At 36.6% G+C, this 13,700-nt stretch overlaps 1 protein-coding gene across 2 annotated transcripts in view; it reads left to right on the top strand.

The window, feature by feature from the left end:
- Window positions 1–13,397, top strand: part of UHRF2 (ubiquitin like with PHD and ring finger domains 2) — an 82,703-nt gene extending 69,306 nt beyond the window's left edge. Inside the window, exons 10-16 of one of the 2 annotated variants that reach the window (XM_030968010.1) lie at window positions 3,356–3,462; window positions 5,454–5,616; window positions 6,158–6,295; window positions 7,089–7,212; window positions 9,166–9,326; window positions 10,084–10,182; window positions 11,712–13,397. In XM_030968010.1, the coding sequence (XP_030823870.1) occupies window positions 3,356–3,462; window positions 5,454–5,616; window positions 6,158–6,295; window positions 7,089–7,212; window positions 9,166–9,326; window positions 10,084–10,182; window positions 11,712–11,858 (939 nt within the window). In that variant the 3' untranslated portion in view covers window positions 11,859–13,397. Of the gene's footprint in view, window positions 1–3,355; window positions 3,463–5,453; window positions 5,617–6,157; window positions 6,296–7,088; window positions 7,213–9,162; window positions 9,327–10,083; window positions 10,183–11,711 lie in introns of both variants that reach the window. The other variant, XM_030968009.1, reaches the window with a different exon arrangement.
- The last annotated feature ends 303 nt before the right edge of the window (window positions 13,398–13,700 follow it).

Below are 13,700 nucleotides of genomic sequence, written 5' to 3'. Positions count from 1 at the left end.
GCTGTGGCTGAAGTTCACTTGCTCTATAATGTCATCAAACTTTACAAACAGGACGGTTAAGAAATAACTTTATGGGCATAACATAAGAAAAAGGGACATACAGGAGATATTAAGAGAAGACAGAGTAACAAAGTACTTACTAGCTGTTGAAAGACAATTTTGGTGCAAGGAAGTGGAATTAAGCTGTGGAAAACAGAAGAGAAGTGCAGATTTATGTATTTTAAGGTAAGAAAATGGGAAGAATGTAGGAAGGGAAAAGATAAGACTGTTTTGATGGGCTTTTTGACAGCTTTTTTTTTTTTCAATGAGAACATATAGACATAAATAACTCCTTTTGCCATATGTTTTCTTTAACTGTTGACCCATTGTCTTCAGTTCTGCTTTCTGATCCTTTTCAGACAAAAATAGTTTTACCAATCTCTTACTGGCTCTCAGTTAAAAGTTGTTGTAGGTAATTGGGAGATCCTGTATTATCTATAGATAGAACTCAAAGCTGTTGAGATATTGTTTTGATGAGTCACTACTCTCTAATAGTCCCAAATAATAAGCTGTGAATATTCCTGTAATACTTCACTTTAAAAGTAAAACACCATAAGCCAAATGAAAGTAGGTACTGTAGGTATCCAAGTATGTCTCTGGAGTACGTACCAGTGTCCCTATTTCACTTCTGCTTGTCATAGGCACATTCATATCCACATTTAATCCACGCTTTAGACACTGGGTCTGTGCATCACTTACTTTTGCCATTTTTGATTTTCATTCTCTTCAAGCACTTATAAGTTCTTCTAAGCTTTCTTCCTCTCTTGTTTGAGAGTTGCTGCTATATCAGAGGTTCAAATGTCCTCCAATTTCTCTTCATCCAGCCCAGATCATTGGCAAGATCTCTGGCATTTTCCTTCAATTCTAGAAACTGTCTTTATTCCCTGAAATCCTTATTTTTTTCCCCTAATATATCTGATATGAAAAAAGGAGTATAGTTTATCTAGAAAATAATAAGGCAGCAGTGACTCTTCCTTACATTGGAGGATGTTGAAAGATCCTTGTACCTTGACCTGTAACATTTATGCTACATAATTGTTCCTCCATTTTCCTTCCTCTGGATTTCCAGTTGTTTGTTTATGCACAGAGCACTTTGATAATTAAAGAGAAGCAAATGTAACCCATGACGTGTAGGATATGCTCAGGAGGTGAGCATGTATGCATAGACCTTCTATCCATAATATCTCTTCAAGCACAATGTTTTCAGTTTGCCTGTGGTTAGACTACCACTAGAGAACCGCTTAGCCTTTCTTTGAAGATGCTGGAAGTTTGTTGGGTTTAGGCCATTTACATTTAACCATTTTCCATAGAAGTGTGTGCAAGTAGGAATACTGTTGCATTTCTGCATTGTATCTTGAATTTTTTTTGGCTAAAATCTCTAGCAATTTGTCCTTGATTTATGTTTTTCTGTTACACCAAAAAACAAGTCTATTCCATACTTTCTTCTCATGAAGATTTATCAACAACCTAGTAGTTGATAAACAAAAGTTTTTCAGGAACCTGTCCTGTCTTATAAGTAATTATCCCCATCTTGCTTTCATATGAACTGTTTCTGTCTTTCATATATTTTTTCCACATTCTTATATATATATCAGTATTTATCTCAAAATTATGTTTGAAGTAGAGGGAAAAGAAATCACCTTCTGGTTTCAGTTTAGCTCTGCTTGTATATCAAAAACTGCCTTAACAGTCCTCCCACCCTGCCACATCATGAAGACTGAAGGTGTTCATGTTTCTTTCATTGTTACAAAACCCAGGCCATGCTGGATTCATGACATTCCAAAATATGTTTTCCCATTTTTCTGAACTTGTCACAGGCTTCTTATTCATTGTCAAAATGCAATTTGCTTGAATGATTGTGATACATGGACCAAATCCATCCTTTTTTATATTATTATCAGGATCATCCTTGTGTGATCTGTGCATTGTGTTTGCCTTGACAATCACAGAAAAATGAAACATACTCTGAGATTAATTCCAATCCTGTGATATTTTATTTTATACAACTTATTTTACATCCTTTCTTAGGAAACGGTTCTTGTCTGGTTGGTCTTTTAAAGTTGTTTCATATACTGTCCTTAATAGAACTACATTCTGTTTCTGTTGGTTTTTAAAGATTAATTCAGTACACTAAGTAGCCTGTTTGAAGAAAGCATATACCAGAATTTATACATGTCTTTGCTAGGTTTTGAGTATACTTTTTAACTTCATAGCACTTGTATTTTATTATGTACAGATAACTGCAGCTGAATTTCTGCTAGATTTTCCCTGCACAAAATAAAATGAACCTAATTTCTATAATTTATCTATGGCCTTGTTCAACCAGTGTTTCTCTTTCTAACCTTCTCTTTTTCTGCTGTTGTCAGTCATGAAATATGTGTAACAGTCTTGCACTGGATCCTAAATAATGTCAGATTTTAATAGTGGTAAGAAATTGATTGAATTTTATTACTGCATAGATGTTCAGAATTTTGCTATTAAAATTCATTTAAACATTGTTTTTTGTATTAAATTGCTATATGCTTTATACCAAATATACATCTCCAAAAAATAACATATTAACTATATATGTAATCTGTATATTTATGTATTTCTGGAAATACATTCATTTCCCAAGAGTAACATGAAATTCTGTGACAAACTTTGCACAGAAAATAGAAATACAGGCTTTTCTTGAGAGTATTTAGATTCTGACAGTTTCATAGCTCATGGTAAAAGATTTTATCAACCTTCCTTCAATTTCATGAAAATTCTACATCAGAACTATAGTACAGAATTATTTTAGCTTACAAAATATGAATCTAAATTATTTTAAACTCTTACTGAGTCAGTAGAGCTGGGATTAATATTTCATTAAAGCACCTGCTTTGTACATAAGGCAGCACTCTACGTACTTACTAGCACTGAGCTTCTTGCACAAGATGAAGTTACTGCCATGATCCATCCAAGGTAATTATTCTGTATTTTACAAACATGATACTCTTGTAAACATAGTGAAAGCTCAAGATCAAGTAGAATATGTTCCTCAGATTTTTTTTTCTCAAAATAGCTTTATAAAAAATGCCAAAGTAGCATTTTTTAACGCAGGCATTTTTTTAGTCAGAATTTTTTGGTGAAGAGGTTACATCTAGACCAGAAGTTTTGTGCTGGTGCAGCTGCTGTAGGATGGCAATAATGAAATTGAAAACATGTCTTTCATGCCCTTGATTACAGTTTTTCTCTGAGTAAATAGAACAAATGAAGTTGCTTTTTTTTTCCTTTTAATTGAGTTACTTTACTTTAGACTGTTAAACCAAAGGATAATCTTCTTGCACAGGATCGAGGAGATGAGTTCACTTACACTGGGAGTGGAGGTAGAGATCTTTCTGGCAATAAAAGAATCGGAGAACATTCATTTGATCAGACATTAACACACATGAATAGGTAAGTTTTGAAAATAAAATTTAAAGGTATTACAACACAAAGAGCTGGCTTGTAGGGCTTTAATTTAAAACTAACATTTTGCTGTATTTTTTCTCTTCTGTACATGCTGTGTTCATAAACATCAATGCCTTTCAAGAGGGGTTTTATCAAGCATTATGATTTGTTGCTTTAAAGGAACACTCACTTCAGTGAAATACATTGCTTGCAGCTTGCAGTCATGCCTCTGGTTTAAATTGTTCTATAGTCACACTGAGAGGACTCTATTTTAATTAAACAAGAAGTCAGTCAAAACTCTTGAACAGAAGTTTTCTAATTCTGGATGTTTCTTTTTTCAAGTTTCTTCTCTTGTGGGTGAATCAGTTATAAATTTAAGGAGAAAGAAAGCATGTTCCTTTTCCCATGATAAAAGAAATATTTTCTATTTTGCTAGCCCTTTCTTTCATCATATTTTTCTATGAAAAGCAAGGAATTAGGGCGCAGCTTTATCAAAACAGGTACTTGAAAGAGAACATATATCCAGAGGAAGAATTAGGCATCTGCCTGAAGTGTTTTTCCATCCTCCAAAAGCTGGCCTGAACAAAGAGTACTCCATCCTTTTCTGTTTCTAAGAGCATAATCTGTTACACAACTGACCTCTGAACGCCTGTGAGATGCTGAGAGTCACTGAGAACTTTTGTTTGCCAGGTCTGCATTTAGATATGTTCTGCGGCTCTCAGACAGGCTGGAGAGGGATTTTTTTTCAAGCTGTCTAGAGGAGAAAGAGGAAAAGCCTGACTTGGCTCCCTTGAGAAAGGGAGGGAGAGGGGACATGCGATGTGAAAATGAACAAGATCAAGGAGGGAAGAAAGATGGAAGTAGGTTTAAGCAACAGCTTTACAAGCATATTTAGTGAATAGAACAAAGTTGTTTTGGGACACAGAATTAAAGCTGGACCCTTTAATGTCAGTATCTCTCTCCTCTTAGGAAATGAAAAATCCACAGGCAAAACTACTTAGCTGTGAAGGCAGTAGTGCATATGGAATAACAATGTGCTGCTCTCATTTGCTAAGCTTGATACAAGTTTCCAAGCATTTGATACAGAAGATTATGATGATTCTATGTAGTTGAATCTGTATGGGTTTTGCTTGTTCAGATAGTTTTACAAGTTTTGTTTTTATATGGAAAAAATTTTTAATGTTGGCATAGTGTGCCTTCACTTACTGTTCTCTACAATGTGGGTTCCATACTTGTACCGTGTCTGTTTATAACCCATGTTATTTCTTCTGTTTTGAGATCCATCATTTGTGTTGTGGCTGATTCTGAAGGGTTTTCAATCTCTTCAAGTCAGGCTGTGGTAGTAGAAATACTGTTTCTTATAGCAGCTTGGTCCTACTCTCTTGCTCCAGGTTTCTAGAAAAGGGTCTCTATGGGTAAATGAAAGCTTTTAATTAAAGCTAATTAAAGGTCTAATTAGCTACTATGATTCTTAGTTCTTCTCTGAGGTATTTTATGTATCATATGAGAGAGGTATGGTATTTAGAGCTTTTTTGAATGGTTATTATGTACTTTTTGTTCTATATGTTTTTCATCATATTCATTACTTTTGTGTACACAGTTAAAGAGCCTTAAAATCTGTTGATGAGGAATAGCAGCACAGAAAGCTTGCCTTTTATTATACTTTTAATTTCATCAATTCTATTTAGGAAGGGATTAATTTTAAAAATTAAGAATATTAAGTCTGAAAGGATTGGTTTGTTTTCTAGCAATTTCACATGAATTTTCATCTGGAACCTAGACAACATATTTAGTATTCCCATCTTTTTTTCTTACCATTCATTTCAGTGTGGATCTCATTTTTTTCATCAATTCTGCTAAAAAAGATACTGAAAGCTCTATGCTGCTTGATAAAGCAAAATTAGACAAGGGAAACACATATGACTTAATTATGTTAACTCTCAAAACTCTGCTGGGTGAAGCAATCTAGCTTATGAAGAATTTAAATGTCTTTCTAGGGCATTGGCCCTTAACTGTGATGCCCCACTGGATGATAAAAATGGAGCAGAGTCAAAGAATTGGAGAGCTGGTAAGCCAGTTAGGGTAGTGCGCAGTTCAAAAGGACGGCGGATCAGCAAATATGCCCCAGAGGAAGGCAACAGATATGATGGCATTTACAAGGTATTCTGATCTCTACAACACAATATTTCTTGTAATCTGTTTTTAAAAGCCTCATATGTGTCAGTCTGCAAATTTTTCATTATTACTTGAAAGAAACAGTTCCTTTTTTCTTTACTAGAGCTTTTTAGCTTTAGTTTGTTCTGCAAAGTGATCCAAAATGAAATTATTCAAAACAGTTATAATATAATATAATCTGTAATAGGATACCTAAGATTGAATATGTAAGTTGCTTTGTGCGTGCCTATTGAGTTAAATTCATCCCTGAAATCAGATTATTATTTCTTCAGTCCTTCCAGCTGTATCCTAGCCTTTTGTTTATTTAAAGTCTTCTTAGTTTCTGAAACAAAGGAGTGTGCCTTTTAAGACTACTATATTTATAAGAAATACAAAAATTTCACAGCTGAGGAAAGAACTTTTGTATATAATAATAATAATGTATAAATCAGTCTTGTCATTTCTTCTTGAACAATTAAAGTATGATGATGTGCACGTGTTTGACTTGTGATAAAAATAATATCAGTAATTTTGTACTGTTCTTTAGGTGGTGAAATACTGGCCAGAAATTGGAAAATGTGGATTTTTAGTTTGGCGCTATCTTTTGAGGAGAGATGATGTTGAGCCTGCACCTTGGACTTCAGAAGGAATGGAGCGGTCAAAAAAGCTCGGTCTAAGTGTACAGGTTGGCATCAGGACTTGACAGTTGTTTTTATTCTTAGTTCTAGTAAACAAAATCCTGAGAAAGAAATAAGTTAAATTAAAGCTCCCTTTTTTCCTTGTACTTCACTGTGGCAGCTTTTGATACTAAAAACCAGTACAGATTATAAGGAAATTGACAGAATCCTGTAATAGTGACACAGCAGATGGAACTGCAAATGAAGCTTTCTCCCCTAGCAGTAAATTGGTTTGTCTACATGGATTAGAAAATCAGAATTTGTGTCCAGTTTTGTGATTCTTAGGCTGGAACAAATTTTTCTACAGGTGACTAGTCTGTCAGAGAAACGCAAAAAACCAGTGCATTTTAAAGTATTTTTGTCATATGACTGAGCAGTTTGTATAAATAGTGCATTTTAAGCACAGATATAGGCTGATCCATGAAAATTTTGGCAGTGCAGAATCCATGAAAGATGGAAAAAAGGAAAGAATTAAGATATATTCTTGGCAATGCAATGATACATTGCATTTTACAGCATACCATCATCTCCCCAATTTATATAGTTTGTAAACATATAGGTACAGATATAATGTTTAATACATCTGAGCATGGATTAGCTTCTTTGACTTGACTGTGCTTTCTTAATGATAGGTACTAATTTAAATGTTTTCTCTATCATACAGGATTTTAAAATTATTGTGTAATTATTTTACTATGTAGTCATAGGGATCTCAAGTCTGTTAAAAGTTATTCCTTTTGGTATTTGGTTATCCCTGTATGTCTGTGCTTCTTGTTTTAAATCTGTGCTTTTTAATTTTAGTATCCAGAAGGTTATTTGGAAGCCATGGCTAGTAAGGAGAAGAAAGATAAGGTTAAAAAGCAAACTGTGAAACAGGAGCCAAGCAGCCAAAGTAATGGAAACCAGAAAAGGACAATTGATGATGGTATTTCTTTTTTACTTCTTTAGCATTAGTCAGCAAAGTCTGTCATGTTACAATTGCTATGAACTAAGCCAAGAAATCTTTGTGGAAGTGTGAAGCTGTTTGTGGGGGTTTTATATTGGAGGCACTCACGGAAGAGACTTTCTGAGAGAAGCTGCTAGCAGCTTCCTCCGTGTCTGACAAAAAAAGACCAATCAGCAATTAGCTTTGCAAATTAACAATCTGTTGAACCACTAAGAAAACTGTACACGCCTCTGTCACGACACATGTTAGAACAAGATGAAAAAGCCCAGGAGGGTCTCTTTCCCTTCCGGCAAACAAGTAACACAGCCAGTCCGGCCTGTCTCGGCCGGGCCGGGCGGCCCCTGCCGGCGAGGTGGGGAGCCCTTCCCGGTGAGGCCCCGTGCCCCGTCAGCCGCCCCGCACGGGGAGGGGAGGCCGCGGGCCGGGCCGGGCCGCGGCTGTGGCTGCTGGCTTCTTGCCGCTACTGAGCCCTGCCCCCGCCGCCAGCCCGGGCCGAGCCGGGCCGGTCCGGCCGAGATTCTACCACCATTAAAGTTCGTCCACAGCCACCAGGCAGGGGGAGGGGAAGCCATCGGCCCCCAGCTAGCCTGGCTGCTGAAATCCTAGCCGCTCCCCCCGCAAGTACGGCCGCCGAAGAAAGCCTCTACCACAAACAACTCCAGCACCGCCCAGCAGAAATCACGTAATCATCTGCAGGCCCTGGGCAGTACACAAATAAAACCTACAACCATCAGTTCTCTCTCTCGAGTGAAAGAAAAGGAAAGATGAAGAGACAACAACATGAAACATGAAAGTCAATAAAAAGAAGTCAAGTCCCAAATGGGAGGGATTTAAAGAGATGCCTTAATTCTAGGCTAAATCCTCTTCTAAGGCTATGAAGAAGATATAATTGATACATCAGACTATTTTTTGCCTATAACCCATTTAAAAAATATGAGATTAATTGTTCAAATTGTAGATACCTAACAAAAGCCTCCATGCTAAAGTAAGCAGATGTTGAAATAGCTGTAGTCCCATGAGAAGTTTAAACAAAAAGAGTGATAATGACCCTATGCTTCTAGTGAGAGAAGAAGAGGACCTCTGTTCCCAGAAATTAAGATAATTTCAAACATATATAAAGAACACCTTTGCTCTTAAACAGCTCATCTTTAAAATAATATCTCATAAATTAACATGGCCCATAAACACAGTTTTGGGAAAAGCTGTAAAAATGGGAGGGACTTCATGATTGCAGATTTTCCAGGCAAGTGCTATTTGTAAAAATTAGAAACCAGAAGAGAAGAGTTTTCTTATAAAAAAGTCTCCATAAATTAACAAGAAGAGCTCCTCTCCCAAAGTAGGCAAAAAACGACTCTTCTAGAATAATAAACTGACTGAATTATTTCTGTACGTTGTGAGAAAAAAAAGTTGTAGGAGAGAAGAAGTGTTCTAAAGGTTTTATTCTAATTCCTATTATTCTTTCTTTTAGTTACTGTTAATAAACTTTTCTTCATATCCTTTTCAAGTTTGGAGCCTAATTTGCCTTTCTCCTAATTCTGTCTCGCAGCAAGAAATAAATAAGTATATTCTAGTGAGTGCACTAGCATTTGACCTACATTAAATTCACCATGCTGTTTGCAATACTTATGGAAATTCATAAGCACATGCTCTTTAATTAAGTGGTAGTGTAGGGGTCTTAATCCTTTTTACTGCTCCTACTGTGTTTTTTGCTCTCAAGCTCTGCAAAAAAATGGAAATTCTTCTGTGCAGCTGTGTGCTGCAATCCAAAACAATAATGTATAGTATGAGTTGGAGTAGGAATTTGCTCGCTGCATTTCATGCATGTAATCCATATTAATCCATATTTCCTTCTAGAAATAGTTTTTTCTGTCCCTTCTATTAGTTCAGACTAACACTGCTGTTACTGGGTCTGATGGTCACCATCTTAAGCAGGTACAGAGGAGCCTACAAATGCATCCAAAGCCATGAGGATGGGAGATGGAGGGAAAGGAGAAGCTTTCCAGCTGACCCAAGAGCAGCAATGGCTGATCAGAGAAGACTGCATGAACCAGAAGCTGTGGGATGAAGTACTTGCTTCTCTTAAGGAAGGACCAGTATGTTTGTTGCATGCATAATTTTTATTCTTTGCATTTTCTTTATATTATTAGGAGAAATCTTGAGTCCCTCTTAAAACCTCCTTTGTTTGTTGAACTTTTGCTCAATATAGATTGTCTAGCATTAGTTTTATTTGTAAGACTTCTATTTCAAGAAAATGTCTAGCTTGTGCAATTTGCTCTTGAGAGATGGATTAATGCCTCCACAATAGAGACCTTTTCTTCCTCAAAAACCATCCTGAAGTTAAAAGTGCGTTTTTATTTATTTTCATTCTTGAAGCGAGCATGTTTTTTTTCTGATATAATAAACGTATTTTTATGCTGTGCTAATGTCAGAAATCAGGCACAAAGAAAGATGGTTTTAGTCACTAAGTTTTGTTTGGACAAAAAATTATTTTATGGCAGGCTCCCCAGAAACATATGACCCATCCATCAAAGTATTCAAGGCCAGGCTGGATGGGGCCATGAGCAACCTGGTGTAGTGGAATATTCCCTGCCCATGGCATGGGGGATGAAATAAGTGTCATTTAAGGTTCCTTCCAATCCAAACCATTCTCTGATTATATGGTTCTGCAATTTGTAGAAGAGCAGGTAAATAAAGCCATTAAAGACCTGCTTCCTGATAACTTCTAGAAAGCTGTGCTCAGAGATATGATGGACTTAAAAACTTCTGGAAGTACATCATCTTTATGTAGTAAGTGGCATTTGTGAGAACTGTAATAGAGTTTGTCTCTTTTATTCCTGTGCCCTACCTTAGAATTTTCTGAAGAAACTGGAACAATCCTTTATGTGTGTCTGCTGCCAGGAGTTGGTTTACCAGCCAGTGACAACAGAGTGCCTCCACAACGTCTGTAAAGTAAGAATGAACTGCCTTGCTCTGGGCTGTTTTCTTGACTCTGAGACACGAGTCACCAAAACCATATGCATTTTAGAAAGACAATAACAATTGCATAATATTCTGAGAAAAACAGGCAACAAGTTTCCATTCAGTGTTTGCTGTGTAGCAAACCTTTATTTTGTGTAATAAGGAGTGGAAGTACATTCCATATAGTTTCTGATAGACATAATGAGTGAGGTTTGCCATTGTGGTCATGCCTTTGTGGTCAGTGGAGTTGCTCTAGGGATTGGTTAGGTCCACAGGTTAGATTTTGGCACAATAACAATGATTTAATTTTACATAATTTTACAAGAAATAAAACCAGATTTTATAATTTTATAACACTTTATTAAAAGTTGTGAAAGGGTGGAGGATAAATACCCTAGAAACTTATTTGGGCTAATTCAGAGAAAGTCATGTTATCCTGTTAATCTTGGCATTGCTCATGTTTGGTAGGAGACCATGAAGGTCAGTTCATTACTTATGTGTCTCAAAATCTTGATCAGTTGGAGATAATCTAAGAAGCATGGAATCAAATCTGGACTACAGTTAATTTTGTAGCACTGGTATGTACAGAATCATGCACTGAATTGTGCATATTTGAATGGTGCCTGCCATACCTAGTATTTCTACCTGAGGCCCTAAAAGGACTCAAACTATCATCCTAGTACAGTATTTGGTAATGCAATGTTGCTATTTAAGAAGATACCGCTCCAGTAAAAACCAGTGTGTTGTTATGAGTGGCCTGCACACATGGAACAATTAAAACTCTTTGAAAAACATAAGGTTTGGAGGTTGTGGAGTTAAAATTTAGAATTGTAGAAATTGAAAAACCATGAAAAAAAGAAAGAAGAGAAAGCTGAATGGCAACAAATTCAGAAAGCACAATATTTGAAGATATCAGTACATATTTGAGAATACAGTATAATATCCAGTTAAAGTTGTAGGGAAGTTTGATACTAAGCTGCTGTTGCTCTTTAGACAGAGATCTGTCCTGCCCTAAAAAAATTTTAATCAATCTGCAGTAATGTAGTAAGAATGATAGCACAGATGCTAATGTGTTACAGATTGTATTATCCTGCATGTATGTGTAAGGCTAAACTGGGTCTGTTCTTGTGAGTTAGATGGAGATTGCTGCATAAACAGTGTACGTGGTATAGTATCTTCCTCTGGATATGAAGGTCTGGAAAAGTATAGCAATCTGTGAAGCTGTAAGGAAACTAAGGATTGGCTGTGACTTACCGGAAGGTGTTAGTGGAAATGAAGGGGAAACCTCACTAGTGATTTAGTTCCTCCCAAGCACCAAGAGTTCCTTGGCTAGGACATTTTAGTCAGGAGCAGAGTCAGGCACCAGAGGGCTTGGCAAAGACTTTTTTTTCTGGTAGTACAGCAGATTGTAAGCAGATCTTATAAGCAGATCTTATAGTGATTCCTTACTTTTCACTGGTTAAACTGTCACTCTATAAGGAAGTTGTCGCAATTTACTTCTCTGTCTTTCTGTGTCCTAGAGTTGTTTGCAGCGCTCCTTCAGAGCCGAAGTGTTCACCTGCCCTGCCTGCCGCTATGACTTGGGGAAGGGCTACACCATGGCTCCCAACAAGATCCTGCAGGCACTACTGGACCAGTTCTTTCCGGGTTACAGTAAAGGACGATGATGTGCTCAGTCCCTTCTGTACTTCTCCCAGTGACTTTATAGACAGTAAAGGGGAATAAACATGGGAAATTCAGCAGTGGACCAGCCACCTTGATGGGACTCAGTATATTGTCACTTTTTGAAGCACCTAACCCTCTTCCCCTAATAGCCATTTCTTGGTGTTGTGAGAACTCTAATTCTCAGCTGTCTTTTAACATCAAGGGTAGTTTTGGCCAGTTAACTAACAGTTTTTAAAGAAGAAAAAAAAGAAAAAAAAAAGAAAAAAATAAAAAGAAAAGCCTCAGCTCTTGCTGGCCTAGCTGATGCTTAATTTATGATTTGTTTTTTTGTGACTACCTCAGGACAGAGGAAAGTAAATTGTGTCAAACAATGAAACAATGTTGGGGATAAAAAATAGTTAGTGATGTTTTTAGCTACACACTGCCTCCTGAATATTAGTTGTGCCTGGTCCGTGTGGTTTGATTTACAAAAAAAAAGAACCCAATAACAAAACCCAAGAAAAACCAAACCAAAAGAAAAACCCACTAAAAACCAGGAAAAATAAATAGATTCAGCACTTAAGCCATTTGGATTAAACAGTAAATTCTGTGGCGTGCATAATCCCTTTTTTGTCTTTTTCTTCTATTATGCTGTATTTTTTTGCAAGAACGGGCTGATTTTTAGTCTATTTTTGTGAGCTTCATTGTGCTTTTCTTGTATCTTATGCAAGTTGACTACTAATGAATAATGAGAACAATATGAATGCATTGTTGCTGCATTAGTGTAAAGTGATCTGTGTTTTTTGCACTTAAAGAGGGTATTCAAGACACTCTAATTGTGTAAAAAATAGTTCATATAAAAAAAGCCACTTCTGTATTAGTTAAACTGTATGCTTTTAGTAGGTCTTGTATCAGTGGCAATACATCTACACAGCATTAAAGGCAGTGCTAGCTTGGAGAAGGTTCAAATCGCTTCATATTGTGATCTGAAATTTTATATACAGTATATTCCCCCCCCAAAATATACCTTATTAAATATTTTATGATTCAGAAAATTTGCTAATTTTGTTTTTACTGTTATCCACTTAATTAAGTAATGAGATTTTTACAGAATTTATTTTTCAGATTACTAAATGCTTTCCTTAGGTGGCCATATTTTACAGGTGTTTGGCTTTATATTCCTTAACTCATTTCTCAATGAAGAGAACACTTAATTTTTAAAAAGGCTGAACTCCAAACCAAGATCCAGTGGTGACATTGATACCCATGGACTTGCCGGGAGCCTGTAGGTCCATGTCCCAGAGTGGGAGGGAGTGTCGGCACAGCTGGGAGCTGTGGAATTCCTGCACAGTGGTTGGTCAGGTGCATGAGTCGTATTCCCTCTGTAGGCACTGAGGTTGCAGTGACAGCCTGTGGCCCACAGTGCTACAGGTAGCTCAGAATTTCTGGAGAGAATGATGTGATTTCACCTTCGTAACAGCCATTGTATCTCATGAGCTCATAAGACTTGTGGCCTCTAACTTGAGTACTGTAAAATATTTTATGCTTTGTTTTCCACTGGATAGATTTTACCAATTAATTCACAAGCTATATTTAGTCAGTTTGAGAGCAACAGTGGGGAGCTATCTGCTTTATACAAAAATTTGTAAACCAATTTTTAATATATTTTTTCAGTGACATAATCAAACATGAAACTGCTTGTAGCAAATATTAAAGTAGCTTGTCAAGACTGGGGAATTAGACTGGCAACAGAGAAAGACTGTCCTTTCCTCACATTATAAATTTGCAGTGGCTTTTCTTGATATTTTGCATCCTTAGTACTTGTCATGGTTTAAGGCTGGCACGATGCCAGTGCCCCCATGAAA

The sequence above is a fragment of the Camarhynchus parvulus genome, chromosome Z, assembly GCF_901933205.1.
Source record: "Camarhynchus parvulus chromosome Z, STF_HiC, whole genome shotgun sequence".
Classification (NCBI taxonomy): Eukaryota; Metazoa; Chordata; class Aves; order Passeriformes; family Thraupidae; genus Camarhynchus; species Camarhynchus parvulus.
Note: the sequence above shows the minus strand (reverse complement) of the source record. Positions and strands in the feature narration are given on the sequence as shown.